The following is an 18,342-nucleotide window of genomic DNA, read 5'->3' as shown; positions in this document are numbered from 1 at the left end:
ACTCTCCATGGTTTGGAGCGGTGGCCATTCTGCCCTCTCATCTTGTGGTCACTCCCTGAGGAAGGCTGGCCACTTACACATTTTCGGAGAACTCGATTTCTCCAGTCAGGCCCTTTATTATTATTTTTTAATGTGTCCTTACAGGTCGAGTGTATCCCACTTATCTCTGATGCAGCCTCTGCCTTGTTTTGTCCCTTGGCGCCCTGCTGGTGCTGTAGGGTGACCATCGGACAAGGGAGTGCAAGGCTGGTTCAATCCACCTGCTGCTCCTCGGGGGAAAGTCGAAGCTTTCCCTTCCCGTAACGATCTGCAGCCTTGGAAACACTGCACGAGATTGCTATGTGTCCGAATCCACTGGATGGCAGTGGGCTGAATTTGTTTTCGAAGGCTTTTTAAAGGGAATATGAAGCTTTCAAATTGTTTTACAATTAGAGAACCCGGGTGGCAAATTGGTTATAAGTTGGGCTGCTAACTGCATGGTCGGCAGTTCGAAATCACCAGTTGCCGTGCAGGAGAAAGATGAGGCTTTCTATTTCCATGAATACCTGAGTTGGCATCAACTCGATGGCAGTGGGTTTTGGTTTGGTGGAGAACAACAGATTCCTTAGGAGGGAGGGTAATCTGTAACAACCTTGCACTTACAAAAGTGATCTGGGTATATATCAGCTGAGTGCGACTTGAGATACAAAATAGCATTCCCAAAACTAATGTTTTCCCTCCTCTACCCAAAGAAACAGATGGAGAACTCATCTAGAGAAGTCTTTGGAAATTTCAGCCGTGTTTTGCTTCACGTATCATGTCACACTTTATGATTCTACCGGAAGGCAAGAGACTTGAGACCGCGTGAGTAGGATTGGAGGAAGTCTGAGATTCCCCCCTCCAAGGGTGTTGCTGTAAGGGTTCCACACTCGGAAGTCGCCGCTGTACGGCCGCGGCTCACATCAGCCTCGCTCTTTTTATCCTACTTGACTCGTGTGTACTCAAGGGCTGCATCAACTGACATGTGGGACCCAGGTCCACGAACTCTTCGCCTATGGCAGGAGAAGGTCAGGCCACCTACCGGGGCTGCCACTACAGAGCCCGGGGGGACGGCTGCCTGTTGGCACTGGAGCCCAATGCTGTGAGACTTCTGCATTTTATAAAGGAATGAGAGCACAATATCTATTATATATATCATATTTTTAATGTAAAAGATCTCATTTCTAAGCTTTGGCATCGAATTCAAAGTTTTCTAAAATACCATGCTCATCAAGAAACCAAGTTTGTGGGCACAGGCTCCCCAGCACTGCCCATGTGCCAGCTCTGAAGCTTCCCCCTTGTCGTCTTACTCCAGCATTTCCTGCAAGCTCACGTTTCTTTTTCTTTTCCAGTCCACACGGGCTCCTAAGAAAATGCCGTAGACTCAGTAAGTGCATCTCCAACAAAGGAAAGGAGTGGTTGGGGGTCCAGACAGGGATGTGAGCATCAGAAGGTGGGTGCTTCAAACGCACCCAGAGCCACCTTGGAAGAAAGGACGGTGGATCTGCCCCCAGACACTCGCAGCTTCAGCACCTATGGAGCCAGCAGCTCCTCTCTGGGACACCTGGGAACACTAGGATACTGTGCGTGGGAACCCGCCCCACGGCTGCTGGCTTTTGTTTCCTTAAACAAAGGGACGAGAAACATGGTCATCTTCGACATCCCTGTCTGCATCGTCTTCGATCCAGAGAAAGCACGATGTCCAGAAGCCAAGTTCTCGGAACCAACCCTCTCTGCAGGGCTGGGCATAGCAGCAGCAGCAACTCAGCGGGGTGCTGAACTCCCTAATTTTCTATCAGCTGAAAGTCTATCTGATCGCCAACCCAGATAAGGCTGAAGGTCCCAAAATCCACACCCTTACTCCATTTGAGCTCCCTCTTCCTCTGGGCACCCTGCCCCCATGGCACTCTGACGGAGCATTCTGGGTTCTACCTCAACTACTCTGGAAAGTCAAACGTCCTGCTACAAAGTCAGAGAAGCCTTTAGTAAATGAAAACATCACAGCCATGAAGCCACTGCTGCTTCACATGGCCTCCATCGAGGTCTACACTTGCTCAAGGTGGTATTTACATCTTTCTAACACAAGCAAAATATTTTTAAACGTGAATCCAGTAGCATTATTTTTTGACTCACCCTCATATACTGTCTGTAATCACCTCAGTCCCTGGCAGATCCTCGAAGCACAGTGGGTTATGCACTGGGCTGCTATCCACAAAGCCATCAGTTCAAAACCACCAGCCACGCCGAGGGAGAAGGCCGAGGCTGTCTATTCCAGTAAAGAACTCTCGGAAGCCCAAAGGGGCATTTCTACTCTGTCCTGCAGGGTCACTAGGGGTAGAATTTGAGTCAATGACAATGAGTTTGGTTTTTTTGAGTTTACTAATTAATCAGAAGGTTGGTGGTTATAACCCACGTGTGTTCATCTGGGTTGACTAGAGAAACAAATTCATTGTATGTCAGAGAATATTATATCAAAGAGTAATTTTATATTAAGAAAACATCCCAGTCCAGTCCAGATCAGGTCCATAAGTCCGATATTAGCCCACATGTCCAGTACTAATCTATAAATTCCTCTCCGGGCTAACACAACACAAGCAATGATGCAGAATGCAGGAAGATCACAGGCCTGCACGTGGAAAATCTTGTGGAGCCAGTGGTGGTGGAAGCATCTCCAGGGCTCTGGCTGCCATCAGCATAGCTTCATTTGGTTTGGCAACAGAATGTGCAGCAGAGAGAGTGTGTGTCCTGCCTCCAGGGAGGAAGACGGGAGTTCCCATAATCCTCAGGAGAAGGCCATGCCCACACAGAGGCCTCATTGGCTATGACCTGATTGACAGGCTAGACTCCACCCCTTTGTTCAAGTTGACATGAGATTATGTAACTGCCACACCATGCAACTCACAGAACACACAGCTGGCACGCTCCTTCTGTCAAGGTCACAGCCAGGAACACATGAAGGATGTCTACTCGGGCTGTGTGTGGCGGCTATGGGTCAGAATCGGCTGCCCTCTGCGTGTGCTGACTCTCCGGCTGTCGGACTTCTGCGGCTATTCACCTCACTGAATTCACCTTTGTTCCCTGAAGAACCCAAGAGAATATAGATGGACAGCAACCCCAAACTATCTAGAACATTCTATTGCATACACGGATACATATGTTTTGGTCTAGAATTTTCCCCAATTGCTTAATTGTGCAAAATCCTTTTCTTCCTTTAGCTCATGGGGGTGAGACACGGCATATTTTTATACATCTTACCCCTGAGGTACGAAATCTAATTTGGAAAAACAAACCATCTACCCCAGAACACACTGTGCCAGCGCTATTTTGGAAACTTCTCACATCTGTCTTCCTGAACTACTCCTGTCACTTCATGGAATTCTCCATCGAGAAGACAGGAACAGGAAGGCCGGTGAAATCACTAGAGGGTGCCTGGAATATTAAAACAGAGCCAGTGCACCAAGCATCTGAAAACTGGGCCAGCCCTGTCTCCTGGGGCTTTAAGAAAGGGCTGGATGCTTCTGAGATGTAATGTTTAGATTATTTGAATTACAAAAGGGAGGTTAAACAAATAGTCCCCAGATTGAAAAGGCATTTCTATGAGGATACTAGTACACTCTACCCAGGACGGTCGTACTGTTCAGCTAACGGAGGGCAGAAGGGTCACCGGTTGTGTTGCCATGATTCGGTTTGTGTTTTGGTGTTCACACTTCTACCAACTACCCAATTAGTGAGTTGGCCCCAAGGCTTAAAAAAAAATCAATTTACTACATCAAAGAATTCAGACTCTGTAGCAACATGAATCAATTGGCTATGACAACCAAATCGGCCCTTGTCCTTGACAATGGCTCTTCTGATTCACAGGCTGGGAGACAAAACCAAAGGATGCCCGAGGCGCACTGAACTGTCAGCCCCAATTCTTCCCTCCCTCAGCTTTGCATATAGGAAGAACTGCCTTCCCAGACATCATAAGCAAGTGTTTTATACAAATTGTGCTCACGTTTTTCTACCCTTTCGGGGGTTTGGGGGAAGGGATATCAAAACAAAAGCAATGACAAGCCCATTGATAGCAAGTCAATTGCAACTCACAGCCACCCAACTGGACAGTACAGAATGGCACCATCAGGTCTCCAAAGCTGTCAGATCTTTACAGCGGGGTGCTACATCGTTCTCCCATGGAGCCGTTGGCGGGTTTGAACTGCTGACTTCTTAGCTGGCAGGAGTGTGCTTTAACTCCTGTGCCGACAGGGCTAACTATACAGGGTGTGCCCATATGGCAGGAAAGGACTCTTGAAGGCACCGCAGGCTAGTCTTTGGGTTGCTGACTGAAAGGCTGGTGGCTCAAACCCACTAGCTGCTCCGCAGGAGAAAGATGAGCCCATTGGCTTCCGGGCAGATTTATAGCTTTAAAACCCCACGCCCGAGAGCAGCCCCAGCCTGTTCAATAGGGCCACTCCAAGTCGGAACTGCCTTCAGGAACCCAAAGCACACAACCCTTTCTTTTAGCATTGGGGTCACGGCACCCTTTTGAACTGGTTCACACTCCTGGGAAAGCCTGGTCATCTCATAGACTAGCTCTTCCCTCGTTCCAATAAACCTCCTCGGGGTCTCAAAGGGCATCGGCACATGACACGCGTGATGAATGCGGCTCCCCCAAAAGTCGCACAAGAGCTGGAGGGGGCAATTGAGAAAGAAAGGGAAATAGAAAGCAGTCCATCTCCGGGTGAGGCAGTGCGGTCTCTTTTCCGAATAGCATCCTAACGTGGAAAGGATGCCCCTGAGGTACAAACGAGTCATTCTATTTTCCTAGGCTCCCCGAAGCCCCGTCTCCCATCCAAAGATAATTGTGTCATGATTTGGTGATAAAACAACCCCCCCTGTGGTGAGTTCTCATTTAACGCACAGCAAAGAAATACACATTTCAGACAGATGTACCACGGCACGGTACATTACTAGCTTACAAAAACTACCCCCCCACCTCCTTTTTCCAACAGCTAGTATTCCATGTTCATTGTGCGCGTGCGTGTGTGCACAGACTCATGGTTGCTGTTTCTTATCGCCCAGTCTATTCGACTCCTGGTGAAATGTGGGGTTTCAAAGTCTCCGCTTAAAAGATTCTGTTATATTTTCATTCCATTCTGCAGCCCCCTTGCATGTCTATAATATATAAGTATAAAACCAGAAAAACACCCAAACTCACTGCCATTGGATCGATGCCGGCTCAGAGCTACTCTGTAAGACAGGGCAGAGCTGCCCCTGAGCGTTTCCTGAGACTGTACACCGTTTGGGGTGTAGAGAGTCTCATCTTGCTCCCCCAGAGGGGCTGGTGGCTTTGAACTGCTGACCTTGCAGCTGGGATCCCAAATCATAATGCACTACGACCTCCACGGCTCCTATGACATGTAGCATTAACATCAGTATTGTGACTACACGCTGGCCAGACACTGCTGAATTTAAATGGAGTGATGCTTTTAAGTGATCAAGCTAGCGGCATGTTTCTCTGGGAGAAAAAACAAAATAAACCACCAACAGAAAAATGCCAAAGCTGAATAACCATCTATTTTATGTGACTCATTCATTTAGGTCATGGGTGCTATCTGAAATGCTTAAACCTGATCATGATGTAAAGGTATTTCTTCTCGGTCGAGGCTGACACAGGTTATGAGGCAACTCCAAAAGAGGACTCCCAATTTTTTTAATAGTCTGCAACTGTGCGGCCCAAATACCGAAGTGCCCCCAAAGGGCCGTTTCAAAGGACAGCTCAGGCTTGGCTTCTCAGATATTTTTCGAAAACTCAGTCACATGGTGTTAAAGTCACAGCCAACACATTCTTACGAGCATGATGTGAGTCCACATGTCTGTCCTCGTGGTGAAGTACGAGTGAAGAACAGTTCTAGTTGTAACTGCCCCCAGAGGGCTGGGTGTGCCGGGTGCAGACAAGGTATATGACACACTAGTAGAGGGGGGTTGATCCAAAGATGCCAGAGATGTAGGTGAAGGATTAGAGAACAGAAAGGCCTGGTCTCAAGGAAATTAATTAAAATCCTCAATTTCTACATAAACATTGTATTTTTTGCAATCTCATAAATAACACACATACACCTATAATGCGCTTACCTCTCCTGGAGAGCAAAAAACGAGGGGGCTTGATGGCTTAAAAAAACCATCTACCTAATGAAAAAATAAAATAAATAATAACAATAAACTTTTAAAAATTAAAAACCAAACCAAACCATTCCTTGGATAAAAATATAAAAATACAATGTGTTTTGAAATACCATTTTCTCATTTTGAAGTATCACTTGAGCAAGACTAATGTTTCCCCCAAAGGAAAAGATGTCTTTGGCGAGCACACCTTTACATTTTCATCACCCACTGCCATAGAGAGGACTCCGACTCATAGCAACCCAATCAATACACGGCTTACGGGGACAGATAACTCATCCTTCCTCCTTGGAGCAAGTGGACGGCTGGTTTGAACTGTCCACCTCAAAGTTAGCAGCCTAACACTCATCCCACAGCACCACCGGGGCTCCATGTCGGCATACATACATCCTTGAATTTTTTTAAAGTACCGTATATACTCCTTTATAAGCTGAGTTTTTCAGCACAAAAGATGTGCTGTAATACGGGTTTGGCTTACACACGGGTCAGTGGCACCCCAGCGAGGTGTAACGCGGGTGATTGCCGTTCCTCCGCTGTTCATTCAAAGCCCCGCTGACACTGCAGGGCTTTGAATGTTTGTTACTCACATCTAACCAATCAGAGCCGTCCTATGACGTGGACGACTCCAATTCACAGAAGCACCCGTAGTGATTCACTTACGCCGGCAGCTGAACTGGTAAGGACCTGTCTGTGGCTGCGCTCCGCCTCTCCCCTCTGGTCTCTGTGTTAATTCACATCCTGCATTTCCCACCCTAGGCTTATACTCGGGTCAATCAGTTTTTCTGGTTTCCCAGGTGATAAATAGGTACCTCGGCTTATACTCGGGTCGGCTTAAACTCGAGTATATACGGTAGTTGCATTCTTAATAAGCTGTAGCCTACCCCTAATATTTCTTTCATCATTTTGTTGGACAAAGTCCGGTTATTTCGAGGCGACATTGAAAAAGGGTTCACCTAAACACTTAGAGGCTCAGAGTGACCCTGCAGGGCAGGGAGAACTCACTGGCCCTGTGGGTTTCTGAGACCGTAACTCTTAGTGGGAGTAGAAAACGTCACCTTTCTCCCACTCCTTAGTACTGTAAGGAGCATACATTCTAAATAGATGCCACTTTACGGTTCCTAACACCAAAGACCTACCGGTATTTCTAGTCTGAAAATGCTTACCAGAACAAACGCCTTAGGTGTGAGGCAAAATGAAATCCACCTCAACTGCGGTAGGTGGGGAAATCGAATCCTATTTCCCACACAAATCGCCCAATTTTACTTCAAAGAGACTCATACTCATGTCTGCCTGGAACTGGGCTTTTCTGCTCAGCCTAGAATCTCCTGGCATCACGGGTTATCGTGCTGGTCTGCCGATCCCAAGGCCAGCCGTTTGAAACCACCAGCAGGAGAAAGATGAGCTTTCTGCCCTTGTTAAGATGCACAGCCTCAAAAACCCACAACGGGCAGTTCTGCTCTGCCCCGTAGGGTGGCTAAGAGCCAGAATCAACCCGATGGTGGCCCATTTGGATTTGATTTTGAGAGAGAGCGTCACCTTGGTCACCAAAGGCCAACCTAGAGCGCCACCTTGGGCTACAACGTTGCGCGGGGTACCTGTCTCGTCCGGGGAGCTGGGGGAGGCACTGTCTTGGGACAGCGTGGTCCAGCTGGACTCTTCATCGCTGGGGGCCAGGTTCTGGATCCGGTGCAGGGCACAGTCCGTCTTAGCGCCCGTCTTCGGGTGGTCCTTCTTGGTCTCTGGGCTGGAGGACACCGTGGCCACCTGGCCGTCTTCGGGGCTGGAGGGGGGCTGGTTTGGTTTCTGCAGCAGCACGTCGCCATCTCCGATGAGGGTGGCGGTCTGCCCGGGGCCTGGCTGGGCTTTCTCCTCCCCGGGCCCTGGGCGGTTGCCCAGGTTCTGCTCCAGCCCTCGGGCGGAGGTTTCCAGGTCTGCATAGTAATTGAGGAAGCTCTTGGTTCTGCGAGGCTGGCAGGGGGCACTGTCGCCGCCCGAGGAGTCCGGCTGGTGGGGCTCTTTGCCCTCTAACTTCTCAGAAGTTACGTTGATGACAGCAGTGGGGCTGACGTTTCTATTGGGGTCTTGCTGCTGCTGCCCGCCTTGTTCGGCAGCCTTCCGGAGCTGGTTCTCCCCGTTTTTCACCAGTTTGCTATTGGCGGAGCCGTTGCCCAGGAGGGGCTGGGCGGCGGGATCCGAGAGGCCCATGGCGGCCTGGATGTTCGTCAGTGCATACTTCTTCCTGCACTTCGGGGGGGTGCTGCTCTTGGCTTCTGTGTGCTTGATTTCCGCGTTCAACAGTTCATTGTGGGAGGACCGCAGGTTCAGGGTGGTGGGCGGTGTGGCCGGGCCGTTGCGGTTCGCGACATCTGTGGGCCCGCTGCTGGCCATAAACCCTGTGGAGGAGTCTGCACCGGAGTCAGCTGGGGGAACAAAAGGACATGGTCATTAGCCGCTCGCCAGGAGGCAACGACTGAGCATCCAGTGCCAGCAAGAAGGGGCACCTTGGTGGCCGGCTGCCTTTTTCGTAGAAATGACCTACCTTCCCGTCACCGTCTTACCAAAAGAGGGCTGAATGTGGAGAGACAGAAGCCAATTTGCAGAAAAGCTTATGAGGTCTGAAGGTCCAAATTCAACTTAGAATTTGTTTTCCAAAGCATCCTCTTTTTTATTTTCTAAATTCTTAGAACAGCCTTTTTTTTTCTGGTGCCCCTCAGTCCTTCTCAACAGGCCTGCCCATCAAGCCTGTCACCAACATCTACACCACCTTTCTATTGGTAATTCCTTTGGACAATCAGGAAGAAAAGGTGGTGGGGGGGGGGGGTGAGAGGGGAGAATGTTAAATGTCTCCCTTCACCTTGACTTTCTTTCCTTTTTTAAAAAAATAATTTTATTGAGGGCTCTTACAGCTCTTATCACAATCCATCCATCCATCCATCCATCGCATCAAGCACATTTGTACATATGTTGCCATCATCATTCTCCAAACATGTTCTTTCACCTTGAACTCTTGGTAGCAGCTCCTCATTGCTCCCTTCCCCCTCCCCCTCCCTCCCTCATAAACCCTTGATAATTTATAAATTATTTTCATATCTTACACCAACCACTGTCTCCCTTCACCCATGTTTCTGCGGTTCATCCCCTGGGTGGGGTGGAGGGGCAGGCGGTTATACAGTGATCATAGTGATCAGTTCCCCCCACGTTCCCCCCACCCTTCTGGTAGTGCTACTCCCACTATTGGTCCTGAGTACAATTTTTTCAAGGAACTGAGTGAAGCTCTCTCTCCTCGTGGTGTGCAGACTGGGGACGAGCTGAGCGTGGCTCTAAGAGGAGGTGTGGAATCGCTGTCTTCAGGTGCTTACACTCGGTCAGGCCAGAGCTGATGGAGGTTGTAAACTACGAGAAGTGGGACAGAACAAGAAGGTACCTATCTCTCTGTGTTGGACCAGAGAGCACCCACTATGCCATTAAGCAGTTGTTTTTGTGAGAAGGGTTAAAAACAAAACCAAGCCCTGCTTCTTCTGTTTGAAATGTTTTCCTAATCAACCATCCAAGATATGGCTCAACGGAAATTGACTATGACACGTGTTTTATGGCTTTGAGTCCAAAGGTGGAACAAGTCAGCTTAATGATTGGTGGTGACTGCTCTTTGGAGAGGTTCCAGCAAGTCTGAAGGCTGCGAGAATGTCCCCTTGTTCTTATCACTGCCGCCAAGTCCAAGTCCGTTCTGAACCCCAGGGGCCCATGGGAGGCTGTAAATCTTCCCAGGAGCAGAAGGCCTCATCTCCCTCCTGCAGACCACGACGCTGGTCCCTGCCAGCACCACCAGGGCTCTGTTCGTTTGGCTCTCGCAGGAAAAACATGCTGGAACCCAGAAGTCAATGAGGGCCCTGACGGTATCCACTTAGGAAGTGGTTCGTGCCACCTGGATCTCACAGAGGCCTAGAAATGGTTCGGGACAGCTCGGGAGGTGGGACAGAGGGCCAGCCTGAGGCAGACTCTCAGTGAAGCGCTGGGGTGGGGAAGGGGAGGCGGCCAGAGGGGGAGAAGGACAACTTGAAGAGGGCTGTTCTGGATGCAAGAGAAGCCATGCCGCACGGATCAGGACGTAGGAACTGGGCCCGGGGCCACCATGGGGACAAGAATGACGTGATCCCCTGAAGGGCCATGATCTCACCAGCCAGGTCCGTCCGTGCACAGCGTGGGCTGAGAGGGCAGGTGGGCCGCCGCCTTGGCTTTCTTAATGAACCTGAGAAGTCATTGGGGGAGGAGGCTCCATTAGGCACAGTCATTTTTCTCAGCCGAGTTTAGGGATGTGTTCCAAATGCCCAGAGTTGATCGATGCTTTCGAGAGCATTTTTTTTGGGGTGGGGTGGGCTCGCCTTTGTTGCTTGTACTAAACAGACAGGGTGAGGAAATGATTTCATTTCTGACTGAACACACACACACACACACACACACACACACACACAAAGAAAGGTGCCCCCGAGCCCTGGGGGGCAAAAACATGAGTCCCCAAAGGCGCCTGAACACACGGCTCTGACTTAGAACACAGACTCGGCTGTGGCAGCAGGGATACCTCAGGGCTTCAGACCCCCACCTGTGCGGAATGGCCTCCTCCTTATAGGATTCCCTTGCCTTCGAAGGAGCCCTCCTGATTTCCTTGAGGGCAGCAGAGGAGCCAAAATGTAGCTCCTGGCATTCTTGGAATTGTATTCTGACAACTCCCTCTTCCTCCCCCAGGCAAAGCCCAGGCTCAGACAGAAGAGGCGGGCCAAGAATTTCCCCCCACTGGGGAGCTTAAGGCTAGCTGATGGCTGTCTCTTTATCATCAAATATCCAGACCCAGGATTTCTGACAAGGGTCACTTAGGCCTCCCGAACCCATTACCCTTCAGGAAGTCAGGTGATACCTAAACACCCCAGGCAATGTCTGTTTTTCATGGAGGGGCCTGTAGCCTGGCAAGAGAGCACTGTCTTGAACTTGCACTTCAGGGCTTCAAGTTGTTACTGGGAAGGAACTCTATCCACCTTGCCCACCTCCGTTCTTGGGTCTCCTTTTACAGAAATGGAGGCTCTAGAGTACTTCTCCCTTTTAAACAGCAAGCAGGCAGGTGAATTTGCTTTCCCTTCGTCTGGCTTCTCTATTGGTGACTGGTAACCACCTTGCTGGAAGCTGTGTTGTAACTGAAAACTCAACCTCGCTCAGCAGCGGCATCTGATAAGAGACAGGCCCACCTGGAACCCCCAAAAAGTTTCTCTGAGCTACACCCACAGCATAGATACACCCAAAGAAATGACATCTGGATTTTTTAAGTCGCTGCCAGAATCTTTTATTTAGGTATCGATCTTGGACATCTGGATGTTTAGGTGGCTGCGGAGTCCAGTGACAGACTGGTGAAAGCACTCTGCTGCTAGCCCCAAAGCCAGATGTTCAAGTCTACTGGCCGCTGGGTCTATAGGAGAAAAAAGGTAGCCGGCTGCTTCCATAAGGATTTAGTCTTGGAACGCCTACAGGACAGTTCTACTCTAATCTGCAGGGTGGCTATGAGGCGGAATCAACTCGACAGAGGGGCCTTTCTTGGTAATGGCTCACGAAGGGGCCTTGGTTGCGCGGTTATTAAGCGTTCGGCGGCACACTGAAGGGCTAGCAGCCCTCCATAGGAGAGAGACGTGGCAGTGTGCTTCTGTAAAGAACTATGGTCTTGGAAACCTCTGGGGCACTTCTCCCCTATCCTACAGGATCACCAAGAGCGGAATTATCGAGAAAAAGTGGGGGAATTTGTGTATTTACGGTGATATTATTATAAGAGAGCTGGGAATCTGCTGGCTTCTTATAATGTCTACCAGGTAGTTTTGTGATGCCCCATACGGTCTCCTAAGCAAGGTATTGTGGGGGAGAAATAAACACTTTAACCATGTTCTCACCTGCCCCAGGGCCCCTTGGAATCTTCTGATCTTTGGAAGCACGGGTGAGGGGGTGGGGGAAGGGCTGGCACAGTAATATGATCCAACGCAAACAGTTCTGCAAATGTGGTTTGTAGACATTGGAGCCTGAACACAGTTTGAGTGTGTCCGAAGTATTCAATCATGGTATCCTCTAGAGGCGAATGCAAAGTTTGGTCCTAGAACTCAGGCAGACCGGCTAACGCAATAAACCACACAGTTGCCTTGTAGAGCGGGCTATGCATTGAGTTTCCTAACTGCAAAGTCAGAGTGTGAACCCAATGACTGTGCATTCAATACAGAGGAAAGCCACAAGTTACTTACTCTGTGAGAGAAAGAGGCGACCGGTTACTCCCATAAAGATTGAGCCTTGGAAATCCAAAGGGGCCTTGCTACTCTGTCCTATGGGGTCGCCGTACCTGGAAACCGACTTGATGGCAGTGAGGTCGGACTTGGGGTTATAGTCAGAACCTCCACACCGAACTCACTGCCACCGAGTCAACGCCGACTCACAGCGACCCCCTGTGGGTTCCTGAGACTGTCACGGTTTACAGGAGTGGAAAGCCCAGTCTCTCTACGGAGGAGCTGCTGGTGTTTTCGCAGCCCAACAGGTAACCCCTGCCACCAGGTGCGCCTCAGTCAGGACCCCTGCAAGTCAAACGCTGCTCAGGAGCACCGAACAGTGGTTGCAGCTGGAGATTCACAGGGAGCTGCCAGAGGTCCCAGCTTCGTTCAGAAGAGCATGGGATATCACTGTTGATGCGAGATGGCTCTTGGCTGAAAGCAGAGAATATCACAAAGATGTTTACTTGTGTTTTATTGACCGTGCCAAGGCATTCAACTGTGGGAGTCATAATAGACCATGGGAAGCCTAGAGAAGAACTGGAAACAGAACAGCTCATGGTGTTCACACTGAACCTGCACCTGGATCAAGAGTCAGCGGTGCTCAAAGAAGAAGCGAATGCTGGATGGCTTAGCAGCAGGGAAGGTGTGGGTTAGGACTGCATCCTCTCACGATACTTATTCAATCTACACGCTGAGCCAATCATCAGAGAAGCTGGAGCATTTGAAGAAGAATGTTGCATCAGGACCGGAGGAAGGCTGACTAACAACCTACGATATGCAGATGACACAGCCTTACCTGCTAAAAGAGAAGAGGACTTGAAGCAATTGCCGATAAAGATCAAGGATTGTAGCCTTCAGTGAGGATTAAAGCGCAATGTAAAGAAGACCAAAATCCTCACCACTCAACCAACAGGTAACATCATGATAAATGGAGATTAACGTTGTCAAGGATGTTTTCTTGGTTGGATCCACAATCAGTGCTCATGGCAGCAGCAGTCAAGAGATAAAATGACACACTGCTTCGGGTAAATCTGCTCCCCAAGAGCCCTGTAAAGTGTTGAAAAGGAAACATGTCACTTTGAGGACTAAGGTTAAGGTGCAGTTGGCCTACGCCATGGTATTCGCAACTGCCTCAAATACATGGGGAAGTTGGACACTGAACAAAGGAAGACTGAAGAATTGATGCATCTGAATTAGGGTGCTGGTGAAGAATTTTGAAAATACCACGGACTGTCAATAGAACAAACAAATCTGTCTGGGGAGAGGTATGACCAGAATGCTCCTAAGAAGCCAGGATAGTGAGGCTCGGTCTCGTGTACGTTGGTCATTTTGTCAACAGGGACCAGGCACTGGGGAAGGACGTCATGCTTGGCAAAGTAGAGGGACAGTGGAAAAGAGGCAGACGTCCAAGGAGACAGACGGACACAGTGGCTGCAACACTAGGCTCAAACATAAAAATCATTGTGCAGATGGCACAGGGCTGGACGGTGCCTCATTTTGTGGCACAAAGGGTCCCTCTATTTTGGAACTGCCTCAACAAGACCTAACAACAACATGGCTCATCGGGAGATCCCGGGCTGCATAGTCGGTCACGTGCTGGGTTACCGCCCACATGACCAGCACGTCCAACCCCCCAGGGCAGCTCCACAAGAAAAAGACGAGGCTTTTTTTTGCTTCTCTACAGAGTGGAGAGTCTCCAAAAGCCATAGGGGCAGTTCTTCCTTGTCCAGGAGGTCACTGAGTCAGAATGGACTCTGCGGTGGTGAGTTTCACCCATGATCAGCTGGGAAACCATTTGGGCCCAAAAGGGTCATGAAGCAGGTAGCCCAAATCCCAGAGCAAAATCCACTGCCTTAAGAGTTGATTTAAATAAATAAAACACATTTAAAAGAGTGGATTTAGATTCAAAGTCATCCTGTACGACAGAGTAAAACTGCTTCTTTAAGAGTTTCCAGGCCGGAGAACAGACAGCCTCATCTTTCTCCCTCAGAGGGGTGAGTGGGTTTGAACTGCTGGCCCTGTGGTTGACAATCCCATGCATATCCTACAGCATGGCCAGGTTTCCAGGAAGTAGTTCTAACTTAAGAAATAGAGAAAGAAACCTCACTGTCATCATGACCACGGACAGTGACCGGAACAGAACGGCCTCTTTGGGTCTCCGAGACCTTAGATATGGACAGGAGCAAACAGCCTCATCTTTCCCCCATGGAGCAGCTGGTGGGTTTGAGCCACCAACCCTGGGGTTAGCAGCCAGTCAATGTTTGTCCCACGCCACGGCCAGGGTTCCACCAAGTAGCTGGAAGTTAGGAAAGTGCTGGAAAGATCAAGCCTCCAGGGCAGAGGACTCAGAAGTGGGAGGAGGAGCCAGGGAGGGGTCAAAGCAAGACTTCAGATCAGAGAGTCCGGGGCTCAGCCCTGTCCTTGCTGACTCCCAGAGGGATCTCTCAGGGCCTGGCCTTCAGCCTCCTTCTCTGACACACAGGAACAATAACAGTGCCTGGTAGGTGTGCGCACAAAAATCAGAAATTCCCATAATCCAGAGCCATAGCTGGGAGCTCCCTCAACCTCTTCTACCCCAAGTCACGGAGCATGGATGGGGCTGCCTGCCAGCGCCTTGAAAGTTAAGCACCGGGTAATGTAGTTGAAGTGACAGAAGTAGCCTTGATCCCGAAAGACACCCAGGAGCAAACAGACTAGTGAAACGGACAAAGGAGTTGGATCTATGAAGGACAAAAATACATTCTTCAGGCTTATGGAGGCGGCGGCTTGGGCCGATTTTTGAAAGGGAAGAAAATCTTGTAATGTCTCCTTAAACCTTCTATTATTTAGCTGTTGTCGTTGGGATTAAAAGGCTTAAGGCCAAGCCCCTTAATGTGACAGACGAGTACCTTGAAATCCCCATGTCTTTGTAAAATGGGGGTAATCATAGGATCTGTGTCACACTGACCTGGGGACAGAGATAAATGACCACCCAGCGCGTTGAGCGAGGCCTGGCTCAGTACCCAGTGTCTAGGTCAGCTGTTGCTGCGGCCATGGCTGCAACTCAGGGCGACCTTCTGAGCGACTGGTTGCAGGTAATGCAGCCCCATTCTGTGCCATGTTCACAATCACTGGTCCGCTCAAGTCCATCTGTCGGCACCTATTACTGACCACTCTCCCCCTTCCCTGGACCCTCTTTCTTCAATGAACACGACACACCAGGCGATAGGTTGATAGGTTCCTTCTTGGCAGCCTCTGCCTGGGGTATGAAGAAGCAAAGCCAGGCCAGCCCAGCCCCTGACCACTGAAAAGTGCTTCCGGCCTAGTGGAAGATGACCAGACAGACAAAAAACAGAGAACCCATGGACAGAAATGTTAATGAGGCGGCAGCGCAAGCCTGTCAGGGAGGAAGGGGGAAGATAAAAGAGGAAGCGGGCTTCTCACCTCAGTCGGGAGGAGGTAAGAGGATCTGTGTACCCAGGCTCTGAAGAGGAGAGGGTAGGTTGGTGACAAAGGGGACGCTGGAGCAAATGACCTGGAGAGAGAGGTGGGTGATCCAGGTGGAGTCCACAAGGCATGCTCCAGGGGCTGAGACTGGATGACAAGGCGAGGCCTGCAGGGCAACTCAGAGGCTGAGTATGTGTATGCGAGGGAGAGACAGAGGGTGCGTACATGAGTGTGTGTGTGTGTGTGTGTGTGTGTAGCATATGTGTGTATACTCACAGGGGCATCTTTTCCTCACTATACTCTCCAAAAAGGAAGAAAAGGTATTCGAGAATCCATGTGGATTAGACCATCAAAAGGTGGGTAGCCACCAGAGAAACAGTGGAACGAGGCAGAAACAGGCTCTCCTCTCCGCCCCTCGCCGGAATTAGAGTTTACATTCTGAACACTAGGTTAGTGGGTTACACGTTGGGTGGCTAACTGCAAGGTCAGCCGTTTGAGACCTCCAGCTGCTCCTTGGGAGAAAGCCGAGGCCTGCTGTTCCCATGAAGGGCTGCAGTCTCGGGAACCCACAGGGGCAGTTCTGCCCGGCCCTAAAGCACAGCTATGAGCCAGAACAGACTCGGCGGCTTTGTTGGAGGTAAGCGGACGCCTAGAGTTTACAGTGGGAGCCAGCTACAGGTAGTTTGTGCCAACTTGGCTTCAGCGATACAAAGGTATGGGTGGAGCCCAACCTCTCAATCAGGTCACAGCCTAGAGCGGGCTCTTGAGGGTGTGGCCTTTGCATAGAGACTGGAGAGCAGCGCTCTCTCTTGCCTCCCTTCTCCTTCCTGCTTTATGGGATTCTGTATTTTCCAGTGGCCCACGCGGCAGGCTACCCTGGGAGCTAGCTGGCGGCACTGTGCATGTTCCTGACGACCTTGCATCCACGCACCAGCTCCCCACTTTCCCTTCCCGTTTCACTGACCGGCAGCTGCGTGCGTCTGGAGGGGCTTCCAGCCGGCATCTGACCCATGGACTGGACTGGGTAGCTTCCTTGATAGAAATATCTTTGCTGATATGAAGTTCTTTCTGATGTATATGTGTATAGGAAAGAATAATTCATATATGTGTGTGTCTAGGCAACACACAGCTTAAGAAAGACCTTTTTATCACTGGCTTTGTTTCTCTGGAAAAAAGCCAGCCTCACACAGAGCCCTCAATCCATGGTGAGGTGCTCCTAGAGCCAGCCTCCATGGAGTTCTTTCCGAGCCCTGACCAGCAAGGTGCAAAGCTTGGCCCTCAGACAGAGTGGACCTCCCTGGCCAGCCCAGGGAGGGGCTGTCTCGCCCTCAGGAGTGTACCTTTGATGGAAATTGAGGCACGAGGGTGCCATCGCTGAGTCATGCCCTGACCAAGATGGTGTGGTGCTCTCAGAACCAATCCCGTGCACAGTGCTCATCTGCCGCGGTGTAGCGACCCCAACTACATTCCCCATTCTGCCTCTGGAGTCCCAGCCGAGACTGATGAAGAGGTCTGTTGCCCATCATGACTGTAACAGCTTCCTTTGTGCAGACGCCCTATGTAAGAACCATGTGGCCATGAACCCTTTACCCACCATGACACCGTCATGACGACGGCTTCCCTTATCCACACGGTTGGTCTTGTCCCCTGCTGAAGGCATAACAGAGAGGCCTCTATGAAATGTATCTGAATGTGGGGTCTCTCGTGCCCTCAGAACAGAGTCCCTCCACTAACCAAAGAGGGAGCTGGTCCCGTTTCCACGCCCACTTAGAAGGGACGCAGCCATCTCGCAATGGGGAGCAAGAACTGGGTTGTGGAGAACAGTTGGGTAACAATAGCAACCATCGAGTCAAGACAGAAGGGAGAAGGCACTGTGGGCCCGAGGGTCTAGGCAAGAGGATTCCCACTTTCTCCTCCCCTGACAGAGCTTCGACTCTGGTTCCTCAGTTCTTGGCCAAAGACTGAAGATGAGGTTCCCAGAAGCCACCATGCTCTAGAGGTGGAGACTAGCTGAGAAGAGTCCAGTGACCTCAATGGTCGACACCCTGGCGACTGAAGGCAGCGCGTGGGCGGAGAGTGACCTGTCAGCAGCCTGACTGTGAACACGGTAAAAGATGAATTGGAGGATGAGCCAGGATAATGGGAAGGGATCTTCCTCTCTTACAAGATGAGAGTCGTGCATATGCTTGGCTGATTACAGGCCGTAAAAGCAGAAGCCAGTCTGAGGGAAAGGGCAGAACGTGACAGGCAGACCAAGAAAGGCAGGCTCCTTGTGAAGAGAGGGGACGTGGGCACCACAGCAGATGCGAAGCAGTCGGCCCAAGACATGGGGTGTCCTTGTGAGAAGGGAAGGGGAGAGAAGGACGGGCAGAGACAGACATGGCACTGTGGTGCCACAGGCTCTGTTTCGTCGTTCCCTGAGAGAACAGAGCAGAGGGGTCCAGTTGGG

General features: G+C 50.3%; 1 protein-coding gene across 15 annotated transcripts in view; it reads right to left on the bottom strand.

The window, feature by feature from the left end:
• The window catches only part of APBB2 (amyloid beta precursor protein binding family B member 2), a 345,785-nt gene that overhangs the window by 153,692 nt on the left and 173,751 nt on the right, over positions 1-18,342 (bottom strand). For 12 of the 15 annotated variants that reach the window (XM_075544392.1, XM_075544393.1, XM_075544389.1 and 9 more), the window contains one exon: positions 7,776-8,600. In XM_075544392.1, coding sequence (XP_075400507.1) covers positions 7,776-8,600 — 825 coding nt within the window. Of the gene's footprint in view, positions 1-7,775; positions 8,601-13,263; positions 13,515-18,342 lie in introns of all 15 variants that reach the window. The other 3 variants (XM_075544398.1, XM_075544399.1, XM_075544400.1) reach the window with 1 other exon arrangement.

The sequence above is a fragment of the Tenrec ecaudatus genome, chromosome 3, assembly GCF_050624435.1.
Source record: "Tenrec ecaudatus isolate mTenEca1 chromosome 3, mTenEca1.hap1, whole genome shotgun sequence".
Taxonomy (NCBI): Eukaryota; Metazoa; Chordata; class Mammalia; order Afrosoricida; family Tenrecidae; genus Tenrec; species Tenrec ecaudatus.
This window is presented reverse-complemented; position numbering and strand designations above follow the sequence as displayed.